Source organism: Atractosteus spatula, chromosome 4 (assembly GCF_055471065.1).
Source record: "Atractosteus spatula isolate fAtrSpa1 chromosome 4, fAtrSpa1.hap1, whole genome shotgun sequence".
Lineage (NCBI taxonomy): Eukaryota > Metazoa > Chordata > Actinopteri > Semionotiformes > Lepisosteidae > Atractosteus > Atractosteus spatula.
The window spans coordinates 17,746,135-17,772,272 of record NC_142709.1 but is presented as its reverse complement, the minus strand read 5'-3'; the positions used below and the strand labels follow the sequence as shown (position 1 = coordinate 17,772,272).

Below are 26,138 nucleotides of genomic sequence, written 5' to 3'. Positions count from 1 at the left end.
TTTATTTTACTGTGAGCTGATATCGCGTGAACTCTTACCTCTCGATATTGGTTACACGTACACATTTAAAAACACAACAGCGTTTATGTTACACAGTGATATGTTGTAATTTAATTTGTCAGTATATAAAAGTAAAGCAATCTTCTCATCCAGAAGATGATGAGATGAGGGAAGATTTAACTAAGAAGCAAATAAATTATATGATTAATACTGCTAAATCCATAACCATTTCACAACTTGATCGTTGAATTGGCCCTGAGAAAATTAATAAACCAGTCTGATGCAACATTTCAACATTGACCCTACTGGCAAATTCAACACATTACCTCTTCCTTTGTATTTTAATGTTATTGAACCCGATGCAGCGTATTCTCGGGTTTCTACCTGATATTGACTCGGGGTCATTTAAATACTGTTGTGCTAAATTTGCATTATGTTCTAACCTGAAGATCAGGTCACAATCTGGGCAACATTCAACTAGTTCTCTCTGAAAAGCTCTCCGCCATGAACTGACAATTTAGACGGGATATCTTCTTCGGAGACCTTAATATTATTAATACCGTACTTAATGAGGTTGGGTCACAACAGAGATAAAACACAGAGTAGTGTTTGTATTCTCTGGGGGTAAAGATTCATCAGCACCTGGCTTTTTTAATTTGCATAAGGGAAAAAAAATATCTATAGGCTTTTAAATTATTTTCTTAAATGTGGACCTCAAGGTACTTGAACTTCACACACAGCAGTATAAGAAAAAAATGATACAACTTTTGTATTGCATAATTTTCATTACAAGAACAGCAGAATTAAAGATAAATTTCGCTGATGATTAAAAATGATTGTGGTTTCCATAGTACTGGTGTTACCACTACTTCCAGCGAGAGGGGTGGAGGCAGTTTAACTGAAGGTTTCAAGTGCGAGATAATGCCGGGACATATTATATTAATCACCTAACGTTTTTCTGTTGTAATGACTTTTCCGGTAAGCAGTTGTAATCTGTCAGTTTTGTGTTTTTTTTTCTCTAATTTTCAAGAAACTCCATGTTTAAAGAAAAACATCTGTGCTCCAGGCTCTCAGCAAATCGACAGCCTCCCTTAGAAATAACGACACCCTTTACTACGTTGATCTGGACAGAAACCTATCCCAGCATGCCTGACAGCAGGCAGGAAAGGACGATGAAGCAAAGATGGCAGCACTGAGGGTGCAGTCTGTACGGGGTCAAGAAAAACACAAGGAGCAAACGAAAACAAAGGACGATATAGCACGCAATTAAAAAGTAATAGGAATTGTCATCCGACCCAACAGGACAATATGGCTTGAAATGTTGAAAACCCGGAGGCAATGAATGAATTACCGTACTAAAAAGGAAGGGTATTTCGCATTTGCACCAGGGAGTGTATATACATTTTATGCTGTTCAAATTGGAGCTTGTGGATGTAATGAATTTTTTGTCGCTGTGTTCAAAGGATTTATCCGCTAGATGTACTGTGCTTTTGTTGACAGAGGGAAATAATTATTTATAAATGATTTCGTGGTAATATATATGAATTATTACAAAATAGGATGATGTGTGCTGCTGCGGCAGCGGGTGCCTGTGGGCTGCTGTCTTCCTCTACTCCTCCCGTGGGGTTGGGTGTCGGGGTCAGTTCTGGAGTCGGATCGGATTTTTCTGGGATTGGATCAAGTATGGGTTCGTGTCCCGGTCCCGGGACCCCGTCAGATTGTCGGAGCCGGTACCAATTACTGCTCTCGGGGAGAGCTTTGGCGGAAAGATACCGGCGGATTTACACCGCAGCGATCAGTGACAAAGAGCAGGGGATAAACCCGGGGAGGTAAGTTCTGATGTTGGAACATATATCGTCGGATACGTTCGTGTGCGGTTAGACTACCTCTCCTTTCGGGTGCAGCTAAATTCACATTTACTTAGCTTTGACTGTGCATGCATTTTTTTTTTTTACTCTTGGTTTTTTTTAATGTATTATTTTGCACGGTATTGCACTGTTTTAGGTGCGTGGTTATGTAAAATGTGATTAGCTCTTTTACAAAATGACAAGTGTTGGGCCGGTGCTGTGTAATTGTCAGTTGTAATTAGCATCTTCCGGGTTGTGACGGTCTTGACGAGGTGCCCGCGGTTTGAGTCGTGTGGGCCCAACATCATGGGGCCGGAGTTCCCAGCCCTGCCCCGCACATTGCTTTCATGAGAGCAGTTTTCGATGACGGAGCCATGCGGGGACAGGAGAGAATGGTTACAATGTTGGAATTTGTTAATGTAATGGAAACCTAAGTGCAACTAAACCGGGGCTTTAAAAACGGCTGTGTCTCTTTCAAAACGCACGGTGGTATTTTAGCGTACGAATCCGGCGCAGACTACAAAAAATATTCAGGAGGCTCTAGTTCAACCCCCTTGAAATGCTTGAAGCTTTCAGTTTCTATTACTATTAAATGAAACGAGGCCTTTTTTTTTTCAAATGGCAAATGGGAATGTAAAGTCCCCGTCCCATGGAAAGAGAAAGCTACGGTATATTCATATCCTCGTCGTTACCAATAGGTTAGATCGCCTTTCCAGCACACCTTATACCGTTGTGTTCCTCTGGACCAGGGTTTAGTGAAAGGAAAGAGAAAATCGATTGCTCTTGTTATAATCGGTACGCAAGATGACTCCTACATCATCACGTGCAAAACGATGCTTATGACAGCATACCCTCAATAGTGCTCTAAACCCCCCCTCTTTCCTGTATAAAACAGTTTTTTTCCCCCTTATGAATTACATTCCAGGGACCGTTTAAGCATAACGACAAACACTGAGTATATCGTAATATAATTGCACCTTATTTTCAGCCAAATGCAGAACATGTATTTGGGTGGAGCTTTTTTCCGTTTTTTTTCCCTCTTAATATTGCATAGCTATACCCCCAGTGTAATGTGTTGCTAAACAGAACTGCGCAAGGCAAGTGGTTTCTTTTCAGAAGCCTGTTTTTGGCATGAGGTGGAATCTGTTCATAAAACCCCTACCGCCTTTGGAAAACCATACGAATGAGGAGTTTTTATTTTGAAAAGCCCTGTCAGTGTATTAAATTTGCACTTGATCATTGTGCATTACATAAGTGTTCTATTGATTTGGCCGTTCGTGGATATCTTGCCCAATGTGTCTAAGGATGAGTAACTACCTTACCCTTAACCAATTCTTATAGGGATGAGGGTAATGAAATTTAATGGAATTACATCATGTTCCTTTTCAACGCTCGTTGGTATCATTTATTATTGCATGTCGCCAATTTAAACGCACTCTTGAGGATTCAGTTTATTGGTCGCATGATGTAAACACGAGGTTAAAAAGTTATAGTTCTTTTTTGAGTATTGTGTTTTGCTGTCGCTACTCTGTCTGGCCTGATGACGTCTTTTGCATGGCAGATATTACTTATTATAATAGAAATAATCAGGATTGAAGTGTGAGATCAATTAGGACAAGTTTAATTTAAAAGGAATATCACGTGGTCTAAGACTATTAACTCCCAGTCTGATGATAATTGCTATATTTAGTATAATGACATTTAAATACACTCTTTTAAGTACATTTTGTTTGTACTTAAACATTTATACTTCTGTATTTTGAAAGTGTTACTTAACTTTCTTCTTGGTTGGCTTAATTCCTTTTGGTACTTTTAAAGGTTTATTTTTTTTGGAGCATTAGCAGAATATTACGTGAAGAAAGGGTTTATAGTGAAACAGTTCGGATTAGTCTCTTATTCACAGTATTTTCAAAACGTGTTGAAACCATAAATCTTTATAAAAATACACCAGAACGCAGTGTTAATGCCCCGCTGCATGTGTGTTATAAATGAAAGCCAAACATTAATCAAATGATCTGGAAGATTCTTTTGAATTTCCAGAAGCATTTGGGTTGTGAGAGTTTGATACAAGCTACCCAGCCATGTTTTTGAAGCTGATAAGCTGGCATTTTGTCTAGATGTTAGATGGGCTAAATGGCCTCCAGTTGTTTTGAACCACTTTTAAATTCTTATGAATTTAACATATTTGTCTACATCATAGGGAGAGCTCGCCCTGTTAATAAGGGGTTATGCTATGCTTGTGATCTGTGTTGGAGACCTCCCCATTCACTCAAGTGGAAATCGGCGACGTGCAGAGCAGGGGGGCTACAGTGACTCAAGCCTCTGCCCCTTTGCCCTCATTGGCCCAAGTGCCCTTTTTTTGCTTGTAGAAAAAGTCCAACCAATTTATTTATTTTCCTGCCACTTGATGATTCTGCTTCCGTATCTAGTACGGATCTCCCGTTAGAAAAAAAAAACAAGTTGGACCTAGTTGATCTCTTCCGAGCACATGTGCCCACCTCCTGTTCGTTGTAAAAAGCGGTAAGCAACGTGGGCTACTACACCTGTGGAGGGCGTGATCACCATTTTTGAACGGTGAGAAGAGACACAGATTTTTCAGAAGGATGGTACACAAGTAACACGCCAAGGGTGTCTGATTGAGAACTTTCTGTTTAAGAAAGACTATTTCCACACACCTATTCTAAGTTTGCAAACCAACGAACTTGCCAGGTTATTGTCTTCATGGCTACTTCACTAGCTAGACTTGAGATTTCCTTAAGAAAATTGAGTAATATCTTGTCCGTTAATCAAACATAATCAGCAGTTATGGACAACCATTTTTTTTTTGCCAGGGTTGTGAATATTATAATGCCTCTGAAGTCACATCCAAAGTTCCTGTGAAATTAAAAAAACAGAAATACAAGCGGGCACTGATTAGTGTCCAGGATAGTCTGTAACAGATCCTGCCCCGGAAAGGGCCCCCTGTCCCCTTTTGATCCACTGCCCACCAAAAGGTCTCTGCACATCTCTGGTGGAAATACACATTTAAACTGCGTTTGAATTAAGGCTGAGAACAGTACGTTATTATTGAAAATAAGGATACAGACATGTCAACACAACAGACCTAAAGCATATCTTTTTCCACTTTATTGAGTTACTCTAAATTAAGAGAGAGAATGACTACCACTCTGGAGAACTGAGTATTCTAAGGATTAAGAGCTCTTACTTTGCACTTTTTTTTTGTTAAAAATAGGTGCGTCTCTAAAGCCTGGGTATTCTTTGCGGTCTTTGAAGGAACACGTTACATTTATTTGTAATGAAGTACAAAAGTAAATCTACATTTTTCACAGGTTACATGTTTTTGGTGCTATTAGTCAGATTCTGTCCATGTTTTTCAGTTCTGTGATACCAGGTGTCATGCAGTATGGAATAACCGGCTGGTATAACACTTTCTGTGCAACAAAAGGCTCTAGAGGATGTGTTCTAAGATAGGGGGGCAGCTTAAGCTGAGTTTTCAGACTGACTATATGATGAGTATTTTGAGACTGTCATCTCCCCTGATTCCTCATGTTCTGCATGAAGAATATCAACTCATGCCTTCGGATTGACATTTAATAGGAATTATTTATCCATATTCAGTCAAACTGCTCAATCATGATGAGTTCACAATAAATGATTATTGGCTTATGGGGAAGTACAAGCAGTGGCTATTTGTGAAAATGAAGGGGTTATGTGCAATTATATGGGCCTGGTGTAATTGTGGGAGGAGTACTAGGGTGTGGATACCTCTAGGAGTGGTGTGAAATGAATGTGAGTAGATTTGTGTTATGTAAATTACCGTTTGTACTGTTTATGTTTTTGTACGTTTTTTAGTGTAAAACAGCTGCTTTGATGTAAGACACATTTCTGAGAAATCGGAGAAAATGTTATCATCATAAAAACTGCCTTCATTTAAAACCACGTTTTCAAAATCTTTGTAAACTAAATCCAGCAAACAGTGAGTTCTGACTCTTATCATTTGGACACTGTGATTGATGGTCCGGATGCCACTGAAGATGTGAAGCCATTGGATGTGATTGTGGTTGAAAGTGAGAGAGGGTGTTATTATTGCATGAATTGGGAGTGGCTAAACAGCTCTACAGTACTTAAAATGTCTTATTACAGTTACAGAGGAAATACAAGGGAACCGGAGTGGTCATGGAACATGCCAATTCTGAATACGTTGACATTTGCTTATAATATCACACTGTTTTCCTAATGGCATGATATACTGTAATACCTTTAGAAGCAGAAGTACAGCATAACTAGCAGAGCCACAACAAAAACCTTTGTTGATAGAACTCAAACAGGCAGTGCTTTAAAGAGATCAAACAAATAGCCTTCTTAATAACCTGTGATATTTGACTGTCTTAACACTGACGCATAAAAAGGTACCATCCATCATTTTCTGACTTCTTCAGCAAATTCAGGGTCACAGGGGAGCTGGAGCATATCTTGGCAAGCAGTGGGTTCAAGATGGGATACACCCAGAATGGGGCGACAGTCCATCTCAAGACAAACGCATAAACACAAACACGTACTAACCCCAGGGCCAGTTTTATATGGCTCAGAAATTAGTGAAGATGATCAAAAGGTTTACACGTCAGCTTTTAGGATGCATTATTTAGTCATGGCTATAAAACGTGTTTCTGCATTGGTTATGCTATTTTTAGGATGCTTCAGATTTTATTATGCCAGTATACAGGCTTCGTGGAACACCCTTTAACCTACCATGGACTGTAATTATGCCGTCCAAATATTGTAAATGGAACAGCTTACTTAAAGAAACCCTTATCTAGTTAAAATTACCACAGGAATTTAAATATTTCACCAAAACCAGACCCCTGAGATGTTTGATAGTTACAGCGTATTAAGTTGTGTTCTACATATTGTGAACTAAGACTTGGTTTAGGGCTGTTGAGTTGTTTTGTAATAGGTTCTGGTAGCACAGCCCACCGTGTAGAGGCTGAACTGATTTGTGCCTGTTGTGCTAATCTTTTATATTTTTCTAGTGGAGGATTAACAGTGTAACGCGGCACTGAATGCATGATGATTTTGTTTCATTTTTAGGTTAGCAATTTCTTTAATGGACAGTAACGCATTTTTTGTTGATCCATTGTACCCTTTCAAGGACGTTCCTGTAATGTAGTATTCAGTTTCACATAAGAGAAATAATGAAATCTTTCCATTTATGTATTTGTATTCAGTTAGCAGGCAGTGCATTTCTGAGTGTATTGTGTTATAATTAGTGATCACATTGTTTAATTAACTGAGGGCTAAACCTCATACGATGTTAATTTTGTAATCTTCAGAGGACAGTATATTCTGTTACAGCAGAAAGCTGACTTCCTCTTTAGATGCATTTATTTACGTAATTGTGCAAAATTAAAAAAAAGGAATTAAGGAACGCATTCTCTTTTTTTTAAAACAGAAAAAGCCATACTCCCCTATACCTCTAAACAGGACATGACTCAGACCTGACTCATTTTGTAGTCTAGCTAGGCCAGTTCTGGAATCCTTCATGATGTAAACCTTGAGTGTTTTAGTATTACCCTGTAGTACTTCAAAATGGGCATTTATTTTACCTAACGTGTAAAACCATCGCCAAAAAAGCCCCATTCCTGAATTAGTTGTGACTGTTGCAGTGGACGGGATTTATGATTGTCAACACATACCTCACCGCAGCCCGTTTTCCAGTGTCATCATTCCAAAGATGCAGAATGGGATATTTTAATCACATTTGACTGTCTGTAAAATGGATTGCCCTCTACTGCTGTTCACTTCTATGGCCTTGTCTAAGTGGTTATGCTAGAAGGAGGAATTACTTTGACATACCACACGAAAACCTCGATATTTCTAGATGGTGTGTCTATTTGTTTTTTTAGCATTAGTCTTGTATCAAGGATCAAGATTTGTTTGGGATGCCTTTGGTTGAAATCTCCAGTCAGTGCCTGTCTGTTGAAGGGACATGTCTTATGAGTGCACAGGGCTTTGGTTGTTCCACATCTCATGCGAAGATGGGCTTCCACAGTAAAGAGATCTATTTATGTGGGCAAATTTGAAATTGTGGCAAGCTTTTGAAGCTTTTTATTTTCAAGGAAACCTTGTAATTCAGAATTGATTCAGTCTTTGTTGAAATCATTGCCTGCCTGTCGCTTGCTTTGCTCTTCATTGTGTATGACTTATCAAGCACTTCTCATGATTTCTTTTTCCTGATGTTTCTGATCCTTAATTTGCTTATTATAGTAGAAGACTGTTTGAATTTTTAAGGCCATTCAGTAATTCACTTGTAGTCCTGTTTTAAATAGTTTTGGCATTGTTAATCTCAAAGGTTTTGTAAAGCAAAACCAAATCCAGAGCACTGGAAAATAGAGTGCGACTGTCCAGTGAGCCATGGTTCTTGCAGGAGAAGCAGCATGCGGTATATTTTTACAGTGTTGTGCAACACCATCAAGTGGTTCTGAGGCACATAATCTTGTGGTGAAGTGGCTTTATATTGAAATGTTATTAAATACATGCTCCTGTTTACAAACTGAAACGGTCCCTTAAATATATGAGATCTACGACAATGGGTTTGAGTTAATTTACTCAGCTATGACAGTGCCTATCAGTAATTACATACTTGTTAATAATGAACATTACATAGAGAGGCTCATTTAGCCTCTCTAGCCCATTTGGTTGTTAGTAGGTGATTGATCAAGCTTTTCTATCATTTTTTTTTAATAAGCCAGACTGTCACCTTCATCACCAAGGCAAGTTGGCTTGTTCCATCCTCCTACAACTCTTAGGATAAAGTGGTTTCTCTTCTCAGTTTTAAACTTTCACTTCCAATACAAATTGTGCCCTCTGATTCACTGTTATTTTTGACGAAATCCAACAAATTAACTTTATCACTGCCTTTGATTCTTGTATCACGAATAGAGAAGACTACAAGGGCACAAGACTAAAACATTTCTGTTTCTTCAGTCTGTGAGTCAGGGACATTCCCCTAAACCCATTTAACTTTCAGTGCAAAGTTATACAAAAAAAATCTTCCTTCTTTTGTGCTATTCAATTAAATGACGTAGGGATTTTTTCTTCTGTTATACCTGTTACAGTATTTCATTGGCTTCTAAGACATAAGGAAAGAAAGCACTGAGAAATCAATTTTCTTAATTTGAGATCACATCTAATTCTGTCAATTAAAGGGTACCAGGTTCATTTTCACCATATTGCGGTGCTCTCTGAGCTCTAGGTTTTTGAGACTATAAAAATTGAGTGTAAAAAAAAAAGTAGGCATTTTATTTTGTTAGGAGATGCACAGCAACATTTGAGAAATTCTTAGAACTTCATCAAACATCCGTCTGAAAGTCATTCTTTTACTAAAGACAGATGTTACTGCAGTTTGGGTTCTGAAAGGCATTCCGTGGTGTGAATGTTTTTGAAGACTTGCCTTGGTGGCATAAGGCCTGTATTTAATCAACCAGTGCCAGCTGGTGTGCGAGGTGTATTGCTATGCAGCTGCAGCTCTCCGTGATGCTGACCCATTAGGCTTCAAAGGCGACTTCGGCATTGTAACAATAATGTGTCGTTTTTTCCTTTCAGTTTTATTTTTGTTACAGAATTACTAGTTTTATATACATTCTGATGTTCAGAAATCCAGGTGTTTTCCAGGACAGCTGTCTGATGTTTGCATTTAAGATTGGCTTGTCATATGTTATGTCCTTTTATGTATTAATATAACATATTTTTGTGAAAGGTGGAGGCTTTAACAGTGTTTTCTTCTATTACATCAGGGGCAAGAAAGCACTAAGCAAGAAGAAGCTGAAAAGAAAACAGAAGGCCAAATCAAAAGTTAAATCAAGAACAAAGGTAAGTCAAGTGTTTATGAAGCTTGTCTCTGTTGGTAATGTATTAAAATATCAAAACATAAATTAAAGGGTATGCCAGTAGTTAAGGAAATATTGCAGTATATGACATTTCTCAACTTAATATGTAAATCGCAGATAAACTACAAATTTGCCTTTAATAAAGGTAAGGCAAACTGAAAGACATTTGTCTGCGAAACATTTATACTGCGGTTTTGCTCTGGTCTAATTTTATTTTATTTTATTAAAGTCTGGTCTTTTTAGTGTTTGAATCAAGTGTTAAAGACAGGTGCCATCCAAAAAGCTTTGCAACAACCATAAGAGTTCTGATATAGTTTAATTAAAAAAAAATGTTCCTCAAAAATCAAGAATGAAAGTTAGTATTTACAGATTAATACTGAATAAGATACAAAACATTATTATGAGTTTGGTTAGTTTAAATGCAGTATGTTTTACAGAACAGGTTGAAATTGTGCCCCCTTTTTAAAGAAAGTGTTAAATTTTTGTGTTTTGGTAATAAAAACATCATTCTGGCTCTACAATGCTAAATGTCGCTGTTTGATACTGGACAGAAATGTAACTGAACCTCTTCAGTAAGAAGCTCATATTTTTAAAACAATTTAATGCAATAGTGTGAGGTGCTGAGGGGTGAATTAGCAATTTAACTTCAAAGAATGAGACATAAACTAAATCACATTCTGCAGGACCAGCAGTTTAAAATACCACGCACCCTAAGGACCACACACCTAAGGAACAGGGGCATTACATAATGCTTCCTCCTGGTCCTGGAGGGCTGCAGTCCGGTTTGATAGGTAACCTATAATCAGTGTTGCAGTTATTCAGTGTTTATTTTGCAGTGACATACCTCTCTTCAAAAGACAATTAGCAGCAATTGCATCTTCCCTGCTTCCAACTTTAGCTATATTTGTTTATTGTCCATTGGACATAGCAGCACGTTTTTAAGCAGAATTAGTTTAAATAATGGAGTTGTGGTTATATGCTATGGAAATCTCTGTTCTGTTGAATAGAATAAGGCAGGTAAAACCATATACACTGTATATGTAAACTAAAATGGAAGATTGAAACAATTTAAACAGGCTCTGGAATTAGATCAGCATAACCTGTGGACTGTGCTTGAGACAGAGAGGGAGCTCTCACTGTAATGGTGAAGTGATAACCAGCTCGCCCTGCTTTGTAATAAGCAGATGTTTTGTGTTTTAAATCGGGAAATGGAATTTGCCAAAGGCAGGATTAAAGCGTCGTCATGTGAACGCAAACAGTGGAACACTGTGTAAAACCAATGTGTAAAAACCAGTGGTAATGTAGACCATATAAGTGAACAGTTAATGTAGTCATTAGGATTCCAGGGAGAAGTGAAAAGTGGGAGAGGCAATAACACACCAGACCGAGGAGTGATTGTCAACACTCGAATGGAAGCTGTAGCTAGCAAACCTTTTCCACTACTGTAACTGTGAATGTACAGTAAAGACAAAGTACATAAAGCATACAGTGAATAATTGTAGAGGATGAAAAGGGAATAACATGTACTGAATGAGTATGGGCCTTATATGAATATTGGCAAATGCTCAAAATACCTTTTGAACTGCAATGGAAATTCAAAAAGATATTGAATAAAATTCAGTACTTGGTAGACAGTAGTGCAAAACATTACATGCAGGTACCAAAAATGTAAACTACAAGTACAAAAATAAGAATAAGATTGAATAAGCTACTTATGTAAAAGACGTAGGTGTCTGTCAACCTTTGTAGTTCTTGAATATGAGGAATCAGCATTAGGATATATAGTTGAAAGTGTATTATTTATATTAAGGGATATTATGTTTTAAGTTGTACACTCGTAACTCCCCATTTAAAACCTTGTTTAGTTTTGGTCACCACAATACAAAAATAATTTCTGCTCTGAACTCTATCCAGCGAAGAGCAAACGGGGTCATTCCTGGGCTCAAAGAAATGTACTGCACTAACCGGTTGAAAGATCTAAATCCTTTTAGCCTTGAACAGAAAAGACTCCAAGGGAATCTGATTCAAGATTTCAGAATCCTTATAGGCATAAGCAAAGTCAACCATATGACCTCCTTCGGAATAAATAGTGAAACATGAAGTCACAAAGTAAGGGAATGTACATTTCAAATGGATGACCGGATGCACGATGTTATTTAAAGGCTTGGTGAAGTCTGAAGCAAACTATCCAGCCATCTTGTCAAAGCTGATACCATCAGTTCTTTCAAGAAATTGTTGGATGTGATCCTCAGATTAGCTTTTAATAACCAAATGAGCTTGATGGGCTAAATAGCTTCCTCTTGTTTGTAAACTGTATTATCTTTTTAAAGACCTTGTCTGATTTTGAATAATTTTGATTAAACAGAGGCAAGAGTAATACAGGGACAGCAGCCCTCTTAGCTAGTATCTTTCAGTAAATGCTCTGAACTGATTTTACTTGTTCAGTTCTATCATTCAACATGTAATAGTGCATCTGAGTTAGATGTATAAGTAATATCAGGTCCATACATTTTGAACCAGCAATTTATAACACCTTTAGATAGAGAAAATGAAAATGAAAACTGAACCACCTTTAAGCGTTGAAGATTTTCAGCATATACCAGTAGTAACTTCAGTAATCCTACTGCAAAGATTTCAGGTTTGTAAAAAGGAAAATGACATGACCTACTTGCACTTCCAATTTCTCAGACGGGTTACTAAATCCCGATAACAAAATAAATGAATCGAGGGTGTCACAAAATTTTTACAAATTCTGAGTTAAGCACAAAATCGTAAACTTTGTGAAAATACTGCCAGCTGCCATGTTTTCGCAAACCCCTGGTCTTGTCATGAGACGAGAACGAGAGCTTGCAAAAATTGAGAGGTGAAGCAGCCCTTCCTGCTCGGAAGTAACTGTAAGGAGTAATGTAATGTACAGGTTGTGGAGTAGACATTTCACTGCAGAAATGTTCCAATGTGATCTGCATGTAGAGTTAACAACTAAGTAGCAGCAGCAAAACAGTGTTGAAGACGCAAGCGATATTTCTATTGGATTAAAGAGATGTATTCACAAGCCTGCTTGTTTACGATGTCAGAAGGCCACTTCACGTCAACGGAAGTTGTGTTGCCTCGTTCTGAATCGCAGAGTATAGTGCTGCGCATACGTGGAACTTTCGGCTGCTTTGTGATGTAAATTGGAGGTTCTACATGTTGCCATATACATTTACTTTCATTGTGGTTTGAATTGCACTCATCAATACTGATTCTTTCTAACCCTGAAATCTTAAAATAGCTTTGCAGTTCTCCTTTAATGTTTTATGGACAAGAACTAATCTGAATAAGCCTGAAATAATGATACAAGAAGATGTATCATTACTAACGATGAAAAAGTGGTTACTACAGTTTTGCCCATGGATCTGTTTTAGGTTGCCATAGTTTATCCACAGATTCGTCAATGACTTATTTACAGGAGCTAAAGTAACTGCTGATAATTAGGAATAACGTTCAGTTAAATCAGTTGCAGAATATTGCATACAGGTAACAAGGATATGCTTGAGATCCTTATCTTGAAGAAGTAATTTCTAAGGAAGATTTGGGTATTTATAAAGACAATACAAAAACCTTTAGGATTAAGAATGTCTTTAAGAACAAGATGTTTGGGTATTGTAAATTATGTACAATATAAATCGAGAGAACTTGCATTAATTATAGAACAGTCTGCTGAAGTCTCATTTAGAATATTGAGTATAGTTTTGATCTCAGTCTTAGAAAGTTATATTACTGTTTTGCAATTTGTTAAAAGAAAAGCAAGAGGGTTAATTATAAGCCCTACAAAATGGGCAGTTTTCGTCCTGGAGGTCTGGGGTGTCTGCAGATCTTCTAGGGCTCTTTAAAACACCTGCAACTTAAAGGCTGAGAGAAGTTGTTAAATGGATCCCATTAAACCACTAATTATCTGATTTAGGTCACTAAGGGCTGAGCTGGTATGAAAACCTGCATATCAGCCTTCCTGGACAGGCATTGCCAATCCCTGCGTTAGAGGAATTTAATCATTTTAGTCCAGTAATTAGACAATGCAAGAGTTTGATTAAAAAATATTAGAACCTGCAAGATACTGGTAGTTAGCCCAGAGGCCAATAGTGTAACAAGGATTTGAATGTAAATTTGGGAATGAAAAAGCAGTAGTGAAACCTTTATAGAAAGAATTATCCAGAATACTCTTATCTAGCCATATCATTGATGCAGATTCTCAAGAAAAGGTTAGATGAGATCCTCACATCAATAAGCTGCAATCAATTGAGCAAAACCAGCTAAATAGTCTATTTTTGTTCCTAACATTTATGTTTGCATTATGAAGTTGCAATATTTGCTAGAGTAAGACAGAAAAAAACCCCAGGTACAACTGCATTTTTAACACTTCTTCAGGTAAAATTTAGACTTGTTTTGGTTTCTTTTCTCTTAGCTTATTCACAGGATTAATGACCAAGTTCTCCTGCTTGTGATGTGAGAGTACTCGTTATTTCATACTGTTTAGGTACTACTAGGCCTTTTTCCCCAGCCTAAACAGTTTGTATATTAGTAGTTAAAACATTCTGCAGTACAGTTTCTCTTTCAACACACTGTAAACGACTGGTTTAGTCTTAGGTTCTGTCAGATTAAAGTTATAACATGGGAAGAAGCAGTATTTAAAAGCAGTAAAGTCAAGCTGGAGCTCTTTAACATATACATAGTGACAATAACCTCAAAATCTCATTTGCTATCTGAGTTTTATTTCTGCTGTGGCAGAATACATTTGCAATGCTTATTATAAAACAAATTCATTTCTGTTAGATGGGGTGAAAATAAAACTTACTGTGGTACATATGTTAATAGAACTTTAATAGCTGAGGCACAGTGGGTGCTCAGAAAACTCAAAGCCACATCCTTGTTTTTCTTTAAAACAAGGATGTGATGAAACTTGCAATTTTCAATTCAGATTTTCTGTACTTGGGGAATTTCTGAACTCTTTGTTCTTGATTAATATTTTCTTGACCTTAAGAATGGGTTAGTCTCATGAAAATGGGTTAAACTGGGGAGATTATGTATTTTTTATTTACAATAAATAAATTATAAAATGTTTCTCTGGAATGTATTTGAAGTTAGAAAATATGAAGCATGATTTGCACTGGAGACATGTTTTTCAAGTTGCTGCATTTTGCACTCTGTAATTTTCTGGTGCTTGAATTTTGAAAGTTCAACTTCCTGAAGCATTAACGTGCAGAGACAGACTTTCAAGCCTTCCAAGTATGAACTCCATGATTTAGGGTATCGGCTGCTTTCAAAATGCACAATCTACTATTAATGACTGTTGATTTTCTCATTTGCACGAGAGTCTTTTAACATTGCTTTTTAATGTTGTGCTGTCATTGAAGTAGAAACTGAGTTTACAAATTGAATTTAAATTGTCCCGGAGCTCAGTTTGCGCCATGTTATCATAGGCATTGTCAGAGTTTTGTTTTGCTTTTTTATATCTACACAATCATCTCGTGATATGAACCAGACACATTACCACTGTGCTGCTTCCGTTTCCAGACAGTTATAATCCATCAGTGTCCTTCCTTGGTGTTTCCATTAGAGGCACAGACAGGAAAGTGAAGGAGCGTTCTAGGAAAGATTAACTTAAAGAACATTAAGCCGTTTTCACTGTGTTTGTTGCAATATTAATGTGTAATTGTCGATAGTTCGCAGTGAGGGAGACCAAGGGAAGCTATAGCCAAGAGTGTGAGTGAAAAGGATGATGGGGCTGGGGGAGGAGTCATTGGTTGAGCTTCCATTATTATTTTATCAGCGAGTAGTGAAGCACACATTTGGGAAAAAATTCAGGACAATTGCCACAGAGAGTAATACTGTTAATTACGTTTACTTTGTGCCACAACCCATTTCTGCATGGAATTGTGTTTTTCATATGAAAATGTGAATACTCTTCGGGGCATGCGTGGTGAATGGAGTATCACTCGGATCTCACTAGTTCTACATCTCTGCTGATTTTCACCTGTGGGAATCTGAAAACAGCTGCTTTTGGGGAGCTTGTCTCTCTGAATTATCGATTTGTTCTGTTGTTCAAAATTTCAGGCTAATAATTAGGAGATGCATTACTCTCTCGTGACGTATTTAGGCAAATTTAGTAAAAGAAGTGTTCTAAATGACCAGACAAAGCAGATTCAAACTTTATTACATCTTCTTGTAAATGCATTATTCATGTCAAAGTGTGATTGTCACTTGTTCATGCTTGCTGTGGAAATCACATTTTACTGACTGTTGGCACAAAAATGGCATAACTACTCTACGTATGTGCATATGGCTGATTTGCCTATAAGCCCCCAACTTTCCTTTTAGTCTGTATGATTTCTATTGGAAAATGTGTTTCTCCACCAGTTTCAGGGTAGTGTGGGAGCCTGAGCCTGTCCCAGCAGGCAACAGATGCAAGGCGAGCTCCCAATCACAGGGCACACACGGACACACTCGCATCAGGGCCGTTTTGTCAGAAAAAAGTTAACATACCAGTATGTCTTCTGGGCTGTGGGAGGAAACCAGAGCACCCAGTGAAAACCAACATGAACATGGGGAGAACATACAAAGTCCATGCGCATAGCACCACAGATCCTAGATTGAACCCAGGGCTCTTGTGCTCTGAGGCAGCAGTGTTAAACACTGTGCCACCCCTACCCCTACATCATATTAATCCTATAATCATTAAAATGTAAAAGGCACATGGAAACTCCCCCATAGGGAGTAGTAGGATAGGATAAAAGTCTTGAATATGAGAGTGATGGGTAGTCAGTGAAGAGTCGGGAGTAGCGGTTGCCTAGGAGAAGCAGTGAGAGATAATACCACACAGCAGCAGGATTTTGGAAGAGCTGGGGAGGATGGATTGTTGACGCAGATTAGTCTGCAGAAGAGGATTTTGGGGCTCCAGTATAGAAGCAACAAGGCCCCAGACCAGGTGCAACATTTATTATTTGCAAATGGGTACAATTTAACTCCTCCAAGCGGTAACAATATGAACTCCTTTAGCATCAACTGCAACTGTATCTTGACCTCAGATTTAAATCTTAATATCATCATGATCTATTATTAATGCATTCAGCTGTTTTCTACTGTATGTTTTTGGTTTTGCTTTCTGGGCTCTTTAATTAGACTTCTTATTAAGGTTTTTGGCAGAGGATTTTGCTGTAAAACCTGTAAAAAAACAAGAGCCGTAAATTTAAATTGAACTTGTTCCAAATCTTGCCCTTGCAGGATGGAACTCTTGCACTGAAGGAAGGATTGAAATTCCAGTTGTACTTTGTGACGGCATACGTGGAGATCTGTGCGAAGATGAATGTGATCGATCAAACAGATTTCACATAGTCATGAAAAGCAGGGCATCTGGCTTTGAAAGTTCGCAGAAGTTAAAAACAGATCATGTTGAAGTTGATGCAGTATAGTATGATTACACTATATCATATAATACAGTTTATACAAACCATCAAATAAGTAGAAATAAAGGGCGTTTTAATTTCTTATGCAGCCTGGTTGTGGCTTACTTGCTGTCAGTGGCAGATGAAGACGCAGCCTTAGTGTTTTCTTGGGTTTGAGGTGTGCGTCTGACAGCTTGCGCCAGGATGTGTGCTATACAAAACCACAGCTTATTGTGTAAAAGTGTAAACCGGGCATGAATTTTAAATTAAGTTTCGTTTCCAAATAAAGTGACACTTTATGCTTGATGGTATATTATCAAGTGTAAGTACATTGTCTGTATTGCATGTATTTGACTGATATTTACCCAACGCATTACTTCCTCCTTATCTTTTTAATTACTTGACTGCAAAAGGTCCAAATCCTCATTGTTTTTTGCCTCTCTGCTTAGTGAAACTCCAAATAGTAGCCATGAACTGCCGCTGCACTTACAGGATTAACAGGACTCTATCAAAATTGCTATTTCTAGATTAGATTGCAGTGAATTGCTCAATTCTTAATTTGCATTTTAATTTATATTTTAAAATGTACACTGATGTAGGCATCAGTTAATTCACATTTCACAGTCTCTTACACCTGCCAATAATGGCTGACCATCTGTAAAAAAGATTTGCATGAGGTCAGGAAATGTGTAGTTTCAGTTCTTTAACACAAGGTCTGAACTCACTGGAAAGGAAAGAAATTGAAGTCTGTGTCCTTATCTAAACTGACAGTGTCTCATTTTAGAATGAGATTATTAGCATAGTGGGACATTTACCTCTTGTGCAAAACTGCTGAATGCAGTATTTTACTGTTTTCCAACAGAGGCAGATTTGAGTATTTTTAATTAAGTGTTTTCATGTGTATTAAGAATAACAATAATACTTAATTGCTGCTTTTATTTACATTTGGTATTTTTTATAAATTAAAGTGGATTACATTTCTTTGTCTGAGGCCTAGGTTTACTGGATATAGTCTGATACCTGGATTATAAGCATATGAATTCTATTGATTTGGTCTGCTAATTATTTTAAAGTAACCTGTCCATTGTCAGATGCCTTAATTGTTTGGATTGGACCCTTGTCCAGCGATTGACATCTGTGGTACATTTTCTAATTTACTTATGTCTTTGTACTTTTTTTTAAATTGGGGTAATATTTTGTATTTTCATTAGGGTTATATTTTCCACAGTGAAATGGAAGAGTTGTGTGCTGATTTACAGCAGTACAGGGGAATTTTTTTGTCTTGGACTTATGAGTTGAAAAAAGCCATTTAAAAATTAATGTTTTCACTCTTCTATCAAATATATTTTCAGAACGGAGAGGGGGAATGAACTATTTAGAAAATGTTTTCATGTTTTACATATTTGATTATTTGTCACAGTCTAAGAAGATTGCGTGAGCTAAAAATGCATAAGCATGAGAGAAAAATGAGGCAAGAGGAAAAATTTTTTTTGCCTAAATAATGTTCTGTACACCACATGTCCTGGTATTGGTTTTTGATAGCTTGTCCATGTTGTTCTTTCTCTCCATGGCTGTGGGAAGATTCTACTGGTCTGTGGCTAGTGAACTTCAGAGGTTCTAGCATTCCACCAAATTGACATCTGGCTGTGTTCCTTCAGTGCCACAGTTGAGTTGTACTGTATTGATTGACCTCTCCAGAAGGCCATGGAATGGCCTTCTGGGTAGGCCTTACTCACACACTCTACATATCGTGTTTGACTTTGGTTGTAAGCAGGGGGTTGACCTTATTGTCTTATAATGTGTGAATGTGTACGTTGCCCCCTACTGTTTTTACTGTGTGTGATCAGGGTATAAAATTATGTGTTGTCTTTTTTAAAAAAGCCCATTAATAAAAACAAAACTCAGCAGCTGAAGCAAAAAAATGTTCATAGGGGAACTGCAGGCCCAATTTCTCAGGCTGGTTATTAAATCTCGACAAAATAAATTAAGTGATCATATTGAAAAATTGTAAAAGTTCCAAATTAAGCACAAAATCGTGAACTTTGTGAAAGTACTGTATGGTCATCATGTTGTTGCAAACCCCCGGTCTCGCCACAGGTTAATGTGATGTACAAGTTGTGCAGCGGACATTTCAATGCAGAAATGTTCTAACAGGTTCTTGATGCAGGGTTAACGAGAAAGTTGTATTTTCTGGCAAAACCTTCTCAAAGTCGAGAGCAATATTTCTGTTGGATTAAAAGAGTAGTCACAAGCCTGCTTATTTATAATGTAATATGGCCGCTACACCTCACCAGTACTGTTGCCTCGTTCTGAAACGCAGAATATGGTGCTCCGTATACCTGGAAATTTGATTATTTTGTTGTTAAGTTTAATGCTATTTTGTGATGTAAATTGTGAGGTTTTACACACTACTGTGTACATTTTACTTTAATTATGGTTTGAAATGCATTCATCAATGCCGATTCTTTCTAACCCCGAAGTATAAAAGGGTGTTGTGGTTCTTTAAGTTAACAAAATAATGTTAGTAGGAATTTGTAGGCAGAATGTGCTCCAAGGATCTTCAACAGAAGCATAAAACAAATATTATTTGATTGTTTTTTATATCTGCATCCATATATATAAAGTCTTTGCTGTATATGAAGGCATTTAATTATTATTGTATATGAAGGCATTATTATATACAGGATAATTCTGTATCCTGAAACCAGAGCAATATACCAAAGCACAAATCCCGTTCTCTGTCATTCAGAAATCAATAATGTCCTTGGCTTTAAAAATGTATTGCTCTGAACATGTACAGCACTGATTACATTTGGTGGCGTAAGAGCAAGGAGCGCAGTCTGGTGATTTGCTCCTCTCTAATGACTATGGCTCTTCCTTTACAGAGCGAGAATCTGGAAGGAGCCTTCTCTGTGCCGGATATCAAACTGCACAGCAACCCATCTGCATTCAATGTGTACTGCAATGTCCGCCATTGTGTGTTGGAATGGCAGCAGAAAGAGACTTCTCTGGCTTTGGCTTCCAAGAACTCGGTGCAGAGCGGGGACTCGGACAGCGACGAGGAGGAGGAGTCCAGAGAGCCATTGGTTAAACTGCCGAAGGTCAGTGTGCCGTCTCCCGTGGCCCTCAAGGGAAACCTCTCAAGGATTACGCATACTCTACTTAACAGCTTAGTCAATACGATTTTATTTAGTTTTTCACTTAGTTCTCACAGGTTTGATTAATTCTTGAAAGATTTTGGTAAATATACCTTCGCTTTAGTCAAAAAGGTATTGGTAGTATTGCCCATGGTAGCTCATCTGACTGCTAACATGATTATAAGCTCTCTTCCTTGTGGGTTCTGTTGTTTGCTTTTACTGATGTTGAAATATTTAGTTATTGAAAGTAGGGAATATCACTTGGAGATCTTTACCCTGTCTAGTTGTCAGGAGGGCTTGTGGTCGGAATTGAATATATGGAGATTATAAAGTAAAAGAAAATAGTTTTCTTACTGACAGCAGAATGGAATCATTTCCTCAATTGTTTTGTTTTTTTTTATTCCGAATGCTAGTTAAAACAGCTCTTATGATATAGGTATGCTCGTTATACCTACATGTAGCTGGGCTTGAAATTCTTTTAAACGGGAAGCTTTGCTTAAGGATGAAAGTCTCCTGTTTTCCCGAGACCTTGCTGCTTCTGTACTTTAAAAATAATCTGCTGTCAGAATGACAACTTTAAAACAGCAAGCCTTTCTGGAACTGTTTAATAAGAAATATTTCTACACTGACAGCTGAAAGTGTGCACTAATCAAAGCTGATAAGACAGTGGCCCCAGATTCTGCAGTTATTGAGCACAAATATTGAATAGATACAGAAAAAGCAGCCTTAACATGCAAATATTACACCAAAGACAGCCGTTAAAGTAATGTTATTACTTACCTAGAAGTGTAGACCTTCACATGTAAACCATTATTGCAAAGCATTTCTTGCATATATCTAGAATTGTCAGATTTAATTGTCATACGCTGCTAAATCTTTTTGATTTTGCATATTTGCGTCTTGTGAAGTACGCTTTGCTGTACGGCTGTAACATTTAAATTTGATTTCGCTGATAAAGAAATGATGGTGCCTTTCATCTTCTTTACCACTAGAGAGATATGGTCTGATGTTTAGAAACCTTCAAGGTAAACCCTCTCCTACTCCAGATATTCCATGAGATGACACACACAATCGTCCCTAAAATGAAATTCAGAAAATATTTTTTTTTTCCTCCTCCAGATTATTGGGATTGGTCTGTGTGGGGTGTTTGAGCTGATAAAGGAGACCAGGTTTTCCCATCCGATGCTTTGTCTGAGGAGCTTGCAGGCTCTGCTGGATATGCTGCAAGGCCAGCAACCAGAAGGCTTCCAGACTGAGCCCCCTGAGGTTCTAGGTACGAAGTTCTCGACACAAAGTTTCTAGTTCTTGCATGAATCAAGTGGCAGGTTTGATTGCCTGATACCAGTCATATGACTATACAGGAATTGTTTACACCTCTCCTTTGAATTAAGCACCATTTGAAAAACTTTCTGATAGTATCCATCTGGAAAGAAGCATAAATCCTGCTTGTACTATTATCTAACCAGCTTCTTGTTTTTCGTTTTTGGTCGTTTTTGCTTCCCAGAATCCTTGTTCCATCTCTTGCTGGAGATAACGATCCGAAGTACAGGGATGAGCGACACCACAGGCCAGGCTCTGACGGCACTTTCTTGTGCCTGTCTGTTCAGCCTGGTGGTGTCCTGGGGTGATACAGGCAAGATCCTGCAAGCTGTCTCTGCCATCCTCACCAACAACGGCAGCCACGCTTGCCAGACCATTCAGGTAAGTTCTTTGCAGTTTTGAGCTTTTCAACAATATGGTCTCTTTATAAATTACTGTGGTACTTTGTCAAAGCATTGTAAATGGTGGTAAAGGAAGAAAAAGCATGATGAGAACAGTGTGAAACCATGTCAAAGTAAATGCACTTTATAAAGGAAAATTCTGAACATACTATGGAAATATATTGTAGTAAACTTTCATAACCTTATCCATGTTCCATTACTAGTGGAATAAGAGTTCTATGGTTGAAAATATTGCAGTCTTTTTAAGGGTAGGATTTAAATGTTTGCTAGTATTCTGGTTTTCACATAAGAGCTATTGGAACATAATGGAACCATTTTGTAGTACCAGACATCCGAGGCCATGGATTTGTATTCAGGTCAACTCCAAAATGAGACTGGTGGTCTCAGCACCACATTTCTGAAACTAATGGAGCCTTACTTCGAGACAGTGATGGGTATTTGTTAGCTGCCCGTAACATCCCACAAAGCTACATTATTTTTCTCATAAACTTTAATAAGGTGTTATTTTTCTTAGATACTTGGTCCTAATAAATTATTAAAAAGCTGACAATATTAAAAGTAAAAGTTGTCTATATCCAATAAGTAATTGAGGGTAGCAAAGTGTCTAATTTATAGCCTATTAAAATGAAGGAGCTGAAGAGATTAAAAATTATCATAAGCTCACTCTGAAAAACTGCAGAAAGAATCATTTTATGTTACAGTGAGTTGACGAATTATCACTGGGATTACATTAACATGATGTAACATGATCTCCTCATCTAACGATTGTTTGAAGTCCACACACAGATTGCATATTTTACTCATTTGCACAATAAAAGGGAAGGCTAAGAATTTATATTTACTTGCATTCATTGTGCAGTTATTAGATCGTCTTTGCCTAGCATTATAAAATAATGCTGTGCTAAAACAAAATTAAGTCTACAAGATATAAATACAGCACATGTAGAAATTGCGTTCACCCATCTATGGTATCATATTGCACCAAAGTATAAGCCACTCACTGGATGAAACGTGCATACCTGTTGCATTTATAAAAATGAGAAAGTACAACGTTTCAATTATACTTTGATTCTGTCATACATGTTACATTTTGAACTTTAAATGACCTGCAAGGACGCATTTGATAATTCAATGGTATAGTGACTAATCCAGTTTGATGTATTTAAAATGGAGTGTGATCTCATCCCCGATTTCTGTGTACTCTGGTGTGTCGGTTGCCCATTCTTAGTATTCTCCATAAGACATTTGCAATATGGATGGGAAGATCCCAAGTAGTGACACTCCCTAACATGTGGTTACAGGGCTCTTTGATAATATTGTTATCCATTAATACTGAATCCATTATTGACATCTCAAGGGCTCTGAGGCTAATAACACTTAGTGTAAAGCCAGTGCAGTGCTTAATTAGCCACTCAGTAGTAGTGTTCTCTGATTCTTGACATTTAATTTTATTAAAATAAAAACACAATGCTGTAATCTAAAGTGGTAAAATATCCTTTCTTTCTTCTTTGGTAATACTATTGCCATCAAAGAACATTACTTCCCAGAACTGTTTGAGAGAGATTGCCTACCTCTTACTGTTTTCGTTTTTACAATTTGGAAATTTCTAAAATGGTTTTAAATTATAAATGGACAGTTATATAGTCACAGTCAATGCAGCTTGATGTTGATCCCTTGTTTAACCTTTTTAACAAAAAGAAGATCTGGAGTTCGCTGGGTCACTTGTTTTAAGGGTTTTTTGTGTCGATGGAGGGAAAAAAACTAAAAACGTAAATATCTAAAAGGAAGCAATATCTGTTATTTGTTGGCTGAGAGTTTTGTATTTTACGTTTTTAATTGTTTTCTAGTCCTAGATATCTCTGGTAATTGGTACTTTGTGCATAACATTAAAACTCCATTGCCATTTGTATGTGTGTATTGTAATAAGCCTTGTATTTGACATGAAATAAACTATTTTTTGTCCTCTTTGGTTATCAGGTGTTAAACATTCACATTTATGGCAGGGATATAGATTTTTATTGCCCCTTTTTAGGAATATGTGATGGTTTTCTGCTTTAATCCACTTGAATGCTTTCAGCAGCAGCTTTCCCTAGCTTCAACTGTCATTTTACCTCAGTGTGTAATTAGTCAATAAATGTGCGCATTCTTTTCCTGGAGTTGTACCAGAAATATACATTGATATATTGGATTTTTACCTTTACTATTAGTTTGGTTCATAGTTCTATATTTTCTCGTCACATTATTTTGTAGATAAGTTTAGTCAAATGCTAATTATAAATACAAAAAACATAAATATATGATTTACATTTTTCAGATTGTGCTTGAAATCTGTTTATGTAATAATATCTGGACCTAAGTTTGTTAGGGTATTTATGGTTAGGTTAGGACCTGATCAAATTCAGTTTTTTTGGAAATGTCATGGACTTTACTGAAATCCAAAATCTAAATACAAATCATTTTGAATGTTTTTTGGTTTATGTGATCTTAAATGTTGTCGCGATATAACAAAACATGAATGTATTAAAATTAAAAATGGCCAAGTGTTTACACGCCTAATATCAACATCAGCACTGCATCTTTAAGTTCTTGTTTAAATTATGAATGTATTGCAGTATTGGGTGGTAGAGTGGTTAGTATTGCTGCCTCACAGCACTGGGGTACTGGGTTCATTTCTTGACCAGGGATGCTCTCTGCCTGGACTTTGTTCTCCCCCTATTCGTGTGGGTTTTCTCCCAGAGTTTCTTCCCATAGTCCAAAGACATACTGGTAGGTTAATTAGCTTCTGGAAAAAGTAGCCCCGTTGTGCGTGTTAGCTTGTTTCTGTTTGTGTATAGCCCGCAGTGGGCTGGCATCCCATCTAAGGTGTATCCTGCCTTGTGCTTGTTGCTTCCAGGGATAGGCATCAGCTCCCCTGTGAACCTGTTTTGGAAAAAGCAGTTAGAAAATGGATGGATGGATATAGTAGTATTAAATAATACTGTTTAACAACAGTTTTCAGTACAGGCAGTCTTTGCCTCCATGATAATGAATGTCACCATAAGCATGCACATTTTGTCTTACAAATTATTCTACTTAATCCGCTGTAGTAATTCCAAGTAACTTTGGAACCTTTAGATTAATTTTGGACATGAAAAATATTTTCCCTCAAATTTATGAAAACTTCTAATCTCCACATTACAGGTGGAGTGCAATTTGCAAGGTAGGATTTCCCTGGATGTGCTCTTTGTTTCTCCTCAAGACTACTGTACTCTGCTCCCCAAAAGTGAATAGTGAATGAGAGGGATTAATACATTGGATGTGTTAATGACCTTGAATTTGGTAACGCCCTGTTATGGTTATAGCGATAACCGAAAGTTTATAACCTGAATTCCATAAATCAAAAGTGTTTTTCTTCATGTAAGATTGCCAGACCCCCCTCCGCCTTTTGCAATTTGGCTTTGAGTTGTTGCAGGACCTCAGGAGGGAAAGTCTAGTGGCTCCAGATCTCTGTTTCACTTTTTCCATTTAATAGATTATAACCCTTTACTATTAATCTAGTTTCTCTGCAGGGCTTTTTTGTGACTGTTTTTTTTTCCCACATATGCTTTTTATAGATAGATCGGCACAAAGGTCTAGGTTTTTTACATGCTTGCCATCAGTGTGACATAGGTCGTGCCTTTCTATCCTGCAGGTGCCCACCATCCTGAATGCCCTCCAGAGGAGTGTTCAAGCTGTGCTGGTTGGAAAAATCCAGATCCAGGACTGGTTTGGAAATGGCATCAAGAAAGCGGCTCTGATGAACAAATGGGTCCTGAAAGAGGTCCCCATAGATGAAGATGAGCGATGCCTGCTGCAGTCTGATGGCTCCTTTCTCTATCTTTTATGCAAAGATGGGCTGTATAAAGTAGGCTCTGGATACAGTGGAACAGTCAGGGTAGGGGCATCTGAATATTACCAGGCCTTTAAAGCATCTGAATATTATCATGTCTTTCGAAAGATACTCTTATTTCATCCTTGATACCCATGTTAGATTACATTACTTACTAACTACATTTCTAACTAGATTACATTACTAACCCATGTTAGATTACATTACTAAACTAAGATTTAAGGGCTATATTTTATAGGGTAATATTTACATTTAATATTA

The 26,138-nt window shown here is 37.4% G+C and overlaps 1 protein-coding gene across 14 annotated transcripts in view; it reads left to right on the top strand.

The window, feature by feature from the left end:
- Window positions 1–1,158: 1,158 nt before the first annotated feature.
- Window positions 1,159–26,138, top strand: part of mycbp2 (MYC binding protein 2) — a 100,158-nt gene continuing 75,178 nt past the window's right edge. For all 14 annotated transcript variants that reach the window (XM_088912510.1, XM_088912516.1, XM_088912513.1 and 11 more), the window contains exons 1-6: window positions 1,159–1,829; window positions 9,641–9,716; window positions 20,037–20,252; window positions 21,408–21,561; window positions 21,793–21,989; window positions 25,680–25,922. In XM_088912510.1, coding sequence (XP_088768636.1) covers window positions 1,561–1,829; window positions 9,641–9,716; window positions 20,037–20,252; window positions 21,408–21,561; window positions 21,793–21,989; window positions 25,680–25,922 — 1,155 coding nt within the window. In that variant the 5' untranslated portion in view covers window positions 1,159–1,560. The remainder of the gene's footprint in view (window positions 1,830–9,640; window positions 9,717–20,036; window positions 20,253–21,407; window positions 21,562–21,792; window positions 21,990–25,679; window positions 25,923–26,138) is intronic.